This window comes from Pantherophis guttatus, chromosome 1 (genome assembly GCF_059756535.1).
Source record: "Pantherophis guttatus breed Tessera chromosome 1, ASM5975653v1, whole genome shotgun sequence".
In the NCBI taxonomy this organism is placed as follows: domain Eukaryota; kingdom Metazoa; phylum Chordata; class Lepidosauria; order Squamata; family Colubridae; genus Pantherophis; species Pantherophis guttatus.
Window position 1 is genome coordinate 128743795 of NC_142063.1, and position 11322 is coordinate 128755116.

At 38.9% G+C, this 11322-nt stretch overlaps 1 protein-coding gene and 1 pseudogene across 1 annotated transcript in view; one reads left to right on the plus strand and one right to left on the minus strand.

Moving 5' to 3' along the window:
* SLC12A8 (solute carrier family 12 member 8) overlaps window positions 1–8536 on the minus strand; it is a 67974-nt gene extending 59438 nt beyond the window's left edge. Inside the window, exons 1-3 of the mRNA XM_034423147.3 lie at window positions 8437–8536; window positions 2420–2708; window positions 1552–1698 (exon numbers count right to left, since the gene is read on the minus strand). Coding sequence (XP_034279038.1) covers window positions 1552–1698; window positions 2420–2572 — 300 coding nt within the window. The 5' untranslated portion in view covers window positions 2573–2708; window positions 8437–8536. The remainder of the gene's footprint in view (window positions 1–1551; window positions 1699–2419; window positions 2709–8436) is intronic.
* LOC117674391 (small ribosomal subunit protein uS10 pseudogene) lies at window positions 3136–3639 on the plus strand (annotated as a pseudogene).
* Window positions 8537–11322: the final 2786 nt, after the last annotated feature.

Consider the following 11322-nt stretch of genomic DNA (forward strand, 5'->3'; position numbering starts at 1 on the left):
ATTGAGTGAAACGCGATAGAGAAATGCAACTGGAGCATTTCAGGGGTGGCTGGGGTGACTGCACACATGCCCATAGAGAGGGCTCTGTGTGCCATGTCTAGCACGCATGCCATAGGTTCACCATCACAGTCATAGTCCAACCCAGGTGTCAGCAACCTGTGGCTCCGGAGCCGCATGTGGCTCTTTGGGCCCTCTGCTGTGGCTCCCTTCGGGTGATCCCACCACTGGCTGGCCCCACCCCTCTCTCTCCCCTCCTCGCCTGGCCTGGGAAGGTAAGGGCGACAGCAGGTGATGGAGAAGTGGCTGGGGCAGATACAGAGAGAGGGGGAAAGAGAAAGACAGAAAGAGATACAGAGAGAGAGGTGGGGAGAGAGGGAGAGAGGGGGGATGGAGGGAGGGAGTGATGTCAAAAGGGTTTTGTGGTTCCCGGTGTTTTTTAACAACTGGTTCTCTGCCCTAATGACTGGCTGGGTAGGCATGTCTGGGGGGGGGGTGTCATGTGATTGGTGGGAATGAGTGATGTCAAGTAGGCCACGCCCACCCAGGTTTTGTGGCTCCCGGTGTTTTCTTTTCTGTGAGAAACAAGTCCAAATGACTCTGAGTGTTTAAGGTTACAGACCAAAGATTAAGTAAATATAATAAAAGCCATATCTGGGATTCTTGGGGGGGTGGGGGGAATGGGACGGGATGGGACACATCAAGGTAAAACCTTGATGCTCACAGCGCACTGATCTATAATTATCTAATTCTACAGGCAAACGCGGTAAGGAAAAATGTTAATCACACAGTTCATTGCTTTAACAGTCTTTCCCGTTGCATTCTTAATTTGGTTGTAGGATGAGCTGTTTGCCAGTATTCTAATGATATATCTCTCGTCTTCATTATGCATTGGTTAACAAGCTGTTTAAAAAGCTAACAATAACTGCAGATGGAGCAGCTGGTAATAGTTCTGCAGAGCAACATGCATTTGATGCTTTTTTTAAAAAAAGTCTGAGAAAAACCCTTTACTTGAAAAGACACCCCTTGTTTCTGGAATTTTTTTTTTTTTTTTTTTAAGGGAAGCTATTTTTATACAAGTTGTTCTCCCCTTTACGACCACAATTAGGTTCAAAATGTCTACCGCCAAGCCAGCCCCCCCCCAATTTTATGACCTTTTTTTTTGCTGTGTTTTTTAAGTGAATCACTCAGTTGTTAAGTGAATCATATGGTCATTAAGCAAACATGGCTATTCCTATTGGCTTCCCTTGTTAGAAGCCAGTTAGGAAGGTTGCAAATGGTGATCATGAAACCGTAGGGTGCTGCAATCAGCGTCAATGCATACCAATTTCCAAGCCCCTGAATTTTAATCACGTGACTATGGGTCCAACAAGTTATAAGTGCAAGGACTGCTCGTTAAGTCGCTGTTTCCAGTGTGTTGTAACTTCAAATGATCGCTAAATGAATGGCTGTAAGTCAAGGACAAGTGCATGCATTGTTTTTAAAAGATCAGCAAAAATGAAACCACACAGTGTAATAACCTCTATGAGTTATTGCTTAATCCCGTATACTTACAACCAGCCAGCCTGTCCGTAGAAAGAGAACTACTCCAAAGATGTTAATCATACAGGAAGTAAAAACTCCATCCCATGTTCCAAAAAGCACTGGTTCCCAAACAAAAAGTTGTATTTTCCACCAAGGTTTGTTAGGCGTCTGATAACCCTGAGGAGGAAAAAAAACCCTTTAATTTATCAGCTTCCTAAATATGGCAGCAAAGCAGTAGAAAAATCCATCCAACCTTGTACCGGAACATGCATATCAAAGCTTTTTATTACATTGATGATTTAATTATTTTGTAAAAAGTTAGAAATCAGTATGAGCCAATTTCATAGTTTATAAAAAAAAATTGATATGAGAAATAGGGGAGAAAATCTTTATAGTTTGGAATCACAGAGGAACTTGTCTTAATGGCCAGTCATTTAGCAAACAGTCAAAATTACAACCTATTTGAAAAAGGGGACTTAATGACTCATATATGAAGTTCTGACAGTCACAGTCACGCGACTGTTTTTCAGAAGCTTGGCAATACAAACACATTCATGGCTGTTTGCAGCATTGTGCAGTCACATGACTGCATTTTGCAATGGTTTTGCTGAAAACTGCCCGTTCTGGGTTCACGGCAAATTGTGTCCTCTTAGTGAACAATGGATTTGCACTTACGACTGCGATGTTCACTCAACAATCGTAGTGTTCACTTAACAACCAGTGGAAAAACATCGTAAAATCAAGCCAGTCGCATGACCGACACATTTTATGCAAAAGACCATAATGAACTGGCTCTCGTATGTTGAGGTCTAGCTGTATTCCATTATGCCCTTCGTCCTGCAAGGTCTCAGAAGACAGAACTAGGTTGATAAACAAAATATAAGCCTTCTTAACATACCTGTTTGGCTTCTTCAAGAAAAAGTTCTTGCACATGCCCATCACTTCTCATGCTGGTCCTGACTTGGGACAGAAATGTTCTGCTTTTCACATTGGATGGTTCTGCCATGACAAAGACAAGCCACTGCAGGGAATTCTCCAGGTCAACTATCATGCCCAAATGAATCCCTGTAGAAGTAAGATGTGCCCAGCAGATATTTCATGGCTTTATGGCAGCCAGGCTTGGCAGAAACACAGTCACCTCAACACATATTGACACAACCAGGTTTCACTGAAGTGGAGGAATAAAACTGGAATAAAAATAGCATGGTATAAATTGTTTGCACTGTATGATAGCCTGAAGAAGACATTAATATTAAGGCTTATGCACCTATCTGAATGCTAGATCTGGTTTTACTTCTCCGCGCTGTGCTGACTTACTTCCCTAATGCCTTGCAATGCACCGGCATGAAAAATAAATATATCTTCAAGTCAAGCTTGATAGCTATGAAGTATTCTTGGCAGCAGTGTGGCTATATGCACTTTTTCCAGGATGTTTTTCAACTTCCCAGTCTTGTCAATAGCTCTGAATTCCCTATGGGAGACCAGGGAATTGATCTATGCAAGAATTAATCAGATCAAGCCCTACTTAGCTTCCAACCCCACAGAAAGTCAGCTAGAAGCTGCTACATGCGAAGACACCCAAAAGAGAGTGATTTAAAAAAAACACAGGGTTGTCTGTGCTAAGGTTCCTTCTTTGTTTCCTGACTCACCGCTGTTCCCTGGGCCTCTGGTGTTCACTTAGGCCGGGATTAAGTCAGTCAGGAAGGCTTCGCGGCAACTATGGCATTTAAAGATACTGGGAAGGCCCCTGTGGAACAAGAAGTAGCAATTCATCGAATCAGAATTACTTTGACAAGTCGCAATGTGAAGTCTCTTGAAAAGGTTAGAATTCTTGCTTTTTTACAGTTTGTGCAGATCTCATCAGAGGTGCTAAAGAAAAAAATTTAAGTGAAAGGGCCTGTTCGCATGCCTATTAAGACTCTGCGAATCACTACGAGAAAAACACCATGTGGTGAAGATTCCAAAACTTGGGATCGTTTCCAAATGCATATACATAAGCACCTCATTGATTTACACAGTCCTTCAGAGATTGTCAAACAGATAACTTCTATCAGCATTGAGCCTGGGGTGGAAGTTGAAGTTACTACTGCTGATGTTAAATGATTGTTACATGTATCAATAAAAGCTGTTAAGTTTTTATCATTAAAAAAAGAAAAGAAAAAAGAAAAAAAACATTGCCCATCAGTTAGCAGATGGAAGGAATGCAAATTGAACATTCTTAGTTTTAGGAAAGAAGATGGACAGACTTTGTTGAGCACATAGTTATAGCAGAAGAGCAATTATATCATTTACTCTTTTCTTACACATGGAAAAGGAGTTTATGATTTCCAGATATTAACTAATACTGCCAGTATCCCTCTCCAGGCTATCTGGAGTTGATCATCGCTCTAGTTCAGCAACAACTTGAAGCTCAAATCTTGCCCTCTTGCCTTCTCACTGGGGCAATATTTCTCCTCATCCTTTCTGTCTTATAGTTCTTTCCTACATATTGCCCACTGAGTTTATCCAGTGCACTAAACTGTGTTGGGTAACTGGGCTCACAAATCATATTGGCTGAGTTCAGGCTCTTCTCACATATTGTTAAGGTATTCCTGCACTCTGTGCAAACTTCCCATGAAGCCAAATTGAAGCAGTTAAGGTTCATTGATTTCCCAGTGCTTATTCCCCTCCAGTGGAAAGAAAGAATCTTTGCCAGCCACCACCACCCTTGCTGTTTTTTCAGTGTTACTGTGGCTTCACACAGGGAAGAGAGCAGCAGGGAGCGATGAACTTACAACACAAAAGGAAAAATTTTTATGCAAATCAGTAAGGAAAGTAAAATGTCAGGCTGCTTTTAAAAAGAATCCATCAGAAAGCTGCAAGTAGAAATTTTATTTTGCAAACGCTCCACCGTTTCCAACATTCATTTTTCGTGGTGAAATGGTTCCAAGAAAAACCAAAAATAAATTGAATATTTCTAGGCACGTCCATTGGAATGCTTTATGTTCCCAAGGGATTTGTTTAATATAATGATGTGGCATTCAGAAAAAAAGTCTAGTAACATATGAAGAGAAATGCATGTACAGAAAGCAATTATTCTAGTATTCTGAAAAATGTGAAAACTGATACCAATTTTCAAAGGATGGCTGAGAAGCCCAAAGTGATGGATGCAACTAATTCTCCTTTAACATTCACTTTAATATCTGACTTCTTTTTCTTTCTCTCCCCATCTGTTCCTAGCTGTCAGGGAACAGATAGACAGTTATTAAAGGTGTAACATGATTGCTTGCAAAGGGCTTTTGATCTTGGAGCAAGAACTGTCTGTGAGCCAGAGTCTTCTGATGCCAAGCCTTTCTTTAACAGGTTATGCACATGAAGTCCATATGAATTTAGTCTGAAACAAGATTTTTTCAGAAAGACTAGCTGCCTGACTCCATATATTATGTAAAAATCCTATAAAACTCAGAGCTGGTTCACATATTACACTAGATTAAGCTATACTGTGTGGTGGATTTTCTGTTTTGTAAACTACCCTAAATCACTTGTGTGAGATGGGTGGCTCTATAAATCATATAAATAAATAAAGGAGCTACAGCTAATAATGGTTTACAAGTAAGTTATAAATGGCTGGTTCTGTGTACTGAAGCAGTATGGGTTACTTGATATGCAGAGAGCCTTCCTCTGAAACGAGTGTGTATTCAACTGAATTTGACCATGTCTTTACTTATTATCAATAAACTTTTGGAAATCTTTCAAAATATCTGTGGCGCTCTCATTGAATTGTTGATATATTTACAAAAGTTCTCTTTTACATAAGGTTCCTTTTTCCTCAGGACTTCATCAGACAATAGTTTTATATAGCGGTATTAAAACTTGTTTTCTGTGATCAAACAGCTGTTACTGTAACTTCAATCTTGTATTATTTGGTTTATCTTTTCCCGATTTTATGTATATGGGATAATTTATCTTTGCTGTCCCATTCATATATACAAATAAAAAAATATACACATCTGCATTTAGCTTTATTATAGTGCTCCACTAAAGTCCCAGAGCGAACTACTAGCTGGTAAAGACCAGATTGCTTTGAACAACTGATGGGGAATGAGAGGCTGGACATTCATTTTGGCAGTCTGTTTTTATATTCATCCTTAATAACTTTTTAAAGTTTGTTCCATAGCTTCTCTGTTTGTCTGTCAAAGAGATTCAGGATGTTAAAGCAATTCCTGTGTTTGCATATTAAACATACCTATCTCTTTAACTATCATTAAAATAACTTGGTTTCTCACCCTCTCACCACCCTGCAGCCCTCCTCAGAACTCACCTGCTTGACGCTGTCCTTTTTGAGCTACAATACACTGAATTAAACACAAGGGTCTGATCAAGGCAAAGCATAGTGGCATAATAACTTCTTGTGATCTGAATTCTGTTTCCATTAATACCTCCTAAAAAAGCAAGTGCATCACACTGCTGGGTTCATGCTTACCATGTGATCTCCTAGAACATTTATTCATTACTGTGCCAAGCCAGATCTTCTCCCCCCCCCCAATCTGTACTGCACCTTTTTTTCTCATCACATGCAAGATTTTATATTTATCTGTGTTAAATTTAATCCTGTTTGCTTCAGCCCAGTGTTCAAACCTGTCTAGAATTTTTAAAATCTTCTCCTTCTCTTCTAAAGCATCGGCCACGTCTAGTTTTATATCAGCTGCATATTTGGTAATCATTTACTCAACTGCTTCAACCAGGTTATTAATAAATCGTTGAATAGCACAGAGCCCAGGGCTGAGTCCTGTTTCATTCAACACAGTAGAACTTTCCAATGTCAAGCCATTTGTATTTCTGAGTGCAATCATTCAGCCAATTATGAATCTGTTACAGTTCTATCTTTGGGACCATTTTATTAATGTCAAATGCTTTGATGGGATCAAGATATGCTTTGTCCACAGCACTTTCCCCAATCTAATAAAATAATATGTCAATCAGAAATGAAAATAAGGTTAACGTGGCATGACTGTTTATGCAAAATCCTTGCAGGCTCTTGTTAATTGTTGCATTATTCTACAAGTGTTCATAAAATGTGCTCTTTAAGAGACCATTCAAGGACCTTGTCCACAATGGACTTTATATTAATTTCTCTGTCCTATTTACAAAGATGGTAGCTTAGTGAGATTAGGTCTGTCTTGGTTTCTCTCCTGCTTTTCTACTTCTGAGAAGCAGTATAGGCCACTTTATCATAGGCCACTTTATCAGTCTGGTCTATATAGTTATTAGGTCTATTGTTTAGGCATGACCAAAAATAGTATGCCTATTTATTACCCGATGTTAGGCCTATCACCTGGCCTGAAAGATGTATCTCTCTGCTGCTATCTAATGGTCTAACGGATTTTTGCACAGTTTGAATATGATAGCTGTATCAGAGATAGCCAGGTTGTCAATATTTAATTTATATTAAACAAGCAACTGGATCCAAAATTTGCAATTCTAGAAACATGTACTTTAAAGACCACTTGTGCAGTAAAAAGTTCAGGTAATATAAAAGCTGAATTAAATTAATTAATGAAAAAAACTAGCCAATCTCCAATGTGAAAATAGTTTCACATCATATAGTGGTAAAATAGAATGGCCTTAGAACAAGATACAATAATTGGTGGCTTTTCTGATTTGAACTCCAAGATGCTTTCGGGAAGCACACCACAATAATAATGGGGGACTTTAACTACCTTGACATCAACTGGGAAACAAATTCTGAATCTAGTGGAGGATCAAACAGATTCTTGACAAACCTAGCAGACAACTTTCTCTCCCAAAAGACAACGAAGGCAACGAGAGGGTCAGCCATACTGGACTTATCGCTAACAAAATTCTCAGTAACAGAAATGAAATTATAGAAATTACAGAAATTACAGGAACCTTGGGAGGGAGTTACCATGCGGTATTGGAATTCAACATAATGCAAGCACAAGGGAATAGAAAAAAGTCAAACTTTAAGAACATCTGGAGAGATGATCCCTGTAGGCAATACTGAGCCTGACAGATCAGTGCTTGTACGGATCAGAGCTTGGTCCTGGTTATAGAATCTGGGGACCCTGTCCAATAAAGTTGCCAAAAAAAAGAAGTTAAAACTGCTAAAAAAAATTCCTAAGTCTTATGTGCTGTATTTGCTTGTATTATGTGATCATATGCAAAAAGCATTCACACAGATGAATGGTCAAGTTTGTTATAGACACAGTGTGTGCACAAAAGGCAATCATGTTCTACTCACTACATTCACAATACACCCTTCCCCTCAAAAAATCCTACAGACCTCACATTCCCAGCTTACAGGGCTGCCTGCACCATTGTTCATTTTAAGGCACTTAAATAATAAAATATTTAATAAAATCTTCCTGAGACATGGTTACTGCACCATTCAACTGCTTAAACTGCACTATTTGTCAACCTTGGCAACTTGAAGATGTGTGGACTTCAACTCCCAGAATTCCCCAAGCTAGCTGTGCTATGCTGGGGAATTCTGGGAGTTGAAGTCCACACATCTTCAAGCTGCCATGGTTGAGAAACTCCGGCTTCCAAATGTAGGCTCGGCTCCTATCCGTGACGAGGCAGCCTGCCAAGAAAGAGACCCAACCCACGCTGCGACGTCGGCGGCTGCGGTTTCCTGGATCCGGGAGCCACCTGTCCCGGTTGCCGAGCTTCCCTCCCCTCCCGTTTCAGACGGAGCCATTCGGAACCTTTTTCGAAATGAGGGAAACGCGCCTCCCGCCTCTTCCGAAGCTTTGCTTGAGTCTTTCCCGCTCTTGCCCCTTTAACACGCCGGCATCCCACCCTCTTCAGACGGGCACGAAAGGCGGTTTTCCCTCGCCGCCCCTTTGCTTGACCCGCTCCCACCTGCAATCTCGCCGCCCCGAACCATCCAAATTAGGGGGTCGCAGCGCTCACCTGTCTTCTACGCCCGGTGCAGAAAAACCCGAGGCAGCCTCCACGCCTCATTTGCTGGGCAGTCTGGATTGCCTCCCTCCTGGCTGCCACGTGGGTTAACCTGTGGGTGGCTCTTTATGGGGCAGGAAGGGCAATTTCCAGGATGTTTGCTCTTACTTTGGCCCTCCTCCTTTCTTTCTTTCTTTCTTTCTTTCTTTCTTTCTTTCTTTCTTTCTTTCTTTCTTTCTTTCTTTCTTTCTTTTTCCTTCCTTCCTTCCAATAATTTTTATTAAACATTTTCAACATTAAAAAACAAAACACAAATTTTCACTCATTACAGCATTTCCATATCAATATCATCCATAACATTCATATTTACATAGGTTCTATTTCTATGGTTCACTATCCTATATTATACAGTCATTTCAATTATACTAATATTTACACAGAAATATGATATAATCATATTGTCATCAATATTATATAATTCTTAAACAATAATTTAACTCCTATTTTCTAGCCATGTATACCATCTACTCCAAACTTGATAGTACTCCAATTCTTCTTTCTCTTTCAATTCCATAGTCAACCTATCCATCTCTGCACACTCAAGTATCTTTCTTATTATCATTGCCTCTGAAGGAATATTAGTCTGTTTCCAATTCTGAGCAAAAACGATTCTGGTTGCAGTTAATATATGTAATATATATTGAAATTTTTTACCCATTTTCCCATCTAAATTGCCTTATTTTGTCTTTCTTTCTTTCTTTCTTTCTTTCTTTCTTTCTTTCTTTCTTTCTTTCTTTTCTTCCTTCCTTCCTTCCTTCCTTCCTTTCTTTCTCTTCCCCTCTCTCTCCCTCCCTCCCTCCCTCCTTTCTTCCTTGCCAGGAGGAATTCAAGCCTCCTTCTGCTGAGGAAAAGAAAGACTAAGGCTTGAATGAAGCCCAACCTTTTTTGTTGCTAAGCAAGAGAATTAAGTGAATTTTGCTCTGTTTTATGACCTTTCTTGCCACAATTAAGTGAATCACTGCTTGGCAGAGATGATCATATGACCGTGGGACAGTGCAACTATCGTGCCAGTTGCCAAGTGCCCAAATTTTGATCACATGTCCATGATGATGCTGTAACACTTGTGTGATGTGTGAAAAACAGCCATGTCACTTTTTTCAGTGCTGTTGTAACTTTTGTCACTAAATAAATGGTTGTAAGTTGAGCACTACCTATATGTGCAGAAGGCCAATTTTAAACAGAAACCTTGAACCATAGTTCTTTAGAGGGAAGGGAATGCTTTTTATACGGAAGGAAGGAAGGAAACAAGGAAAGAAAGAAAGAGAGAGAGAGAGAGAGAAAGAAAGAAAGAAAGAAAGAAAGAAAGAAAGAAAGAAAGAAAGAAAGAAAGAAAGAAAGACAAAATAAGAGCAAACATCCTGGAAAACTGCTTTAAATAAATAAATCCTGTTATTAAACATTTTGTGGCAAATAGTGTTCATTGATGTATTATTAACAACTGAGCAAGAGCACTGTGAATATTGAATATTTTCAAATCTGATTTTGTAATTTGGTTTTGTTTTCAAGGGTGCATCTGAGGGTATTTTCACAGCTACTGCTGTGTATGGAAAGAGAGAGGGGGAGACAAAGGAGGCCAAAGCAGATAAAATATGCAGTTATGTAGATTTCTTTTAGTAAATAACTTAATAGAAACTGGATTGTACATTTCAATTACAGGTAAGAAAAAAAAACCCGGAAAACCAACATACAGAAAGGGATCGTAATTTGACACTGTCTTGGCTATCATGATAAACTTTTAAGAACTTTATTGATTAATTAATCAACTGATTTCTTTTTTGTTGCTGTGAACTAGCTTTGAATCCCGAAATTTCCATTTCTCAAAAGATAAGAGGCAAATTCACTATATTTTATTCTTAATTTTCTCATCAATTTTTAGAATAGTTCATTTATAGCACAGAAAAAGAATTGGTAACTTGAAGCATCGTTAAGCCCTTAATGAATTTATCCAGGCTGTTGCCAAAGTTAAGATATATAAAATAAGACTTCCAGCAAATGCTAGCTTTTATAAATATATTGCGTATCACAGACAAATATTATCTGAAAGAGACATGGTTGTTCAAATATTTCTTAAAATAATATTTTCCAAATGCTGTTAAAGAATACTTTATTTTGCTATAATGAAGTAGAAAAACAGTATTTTGAAATATATTAGAAGCCTTTGGGATAGAATACATCTACCAGGCCATTAATAGTTCTTTTTTTGTCTCTTTACAAAATATTAGCTATCTTGATCAGGAAATTAGTTTACTTGTTCTTCAAACAGCTTTACAGTTTGTTTAATTTATGCAGTGACAGATTGTCCAATCTTTTCCCCCTATTGCATATAGGAAACTGAGTTAAACCCATCCTGATATCATGTAAATTGTCTCCTGGACCAAAGAATGCTTCCAAGGCATTTTAAGGGTCTAACAGGAACTGTGAAAACACTAAGATGATTTGCAGTAGGAAAAAAATAATAAAGACCACAATCAGTGTGTCTGAGCACAGACAACATAAGGCACACCCACTTTGAATTTTTTTTAGAATCATGAAGAATGCAATTCACAGTTCTAGCTTCCAAGTGATAGTTCAAGTTGATCTAAAACTTCGATGGCAGAATATTTGACAATAGTGATATCCAGATGGCATAGAGTTGTATTATGTTCATTATTTATAACAGTTTTCCTATATCCCCCTCTACAGTCCAGATTTTCAGAGCAACATTGCCAAATATTTCTAATCATGACAAAATAGCGGTAACTAGAAGGACAACACATTTAATTGCTTAACGCATTGTAAGCCGCCCTGAGTCTCCGGAGAAGGGCGGTATATAAATCAAATCAAAAAAAAAACCCACAT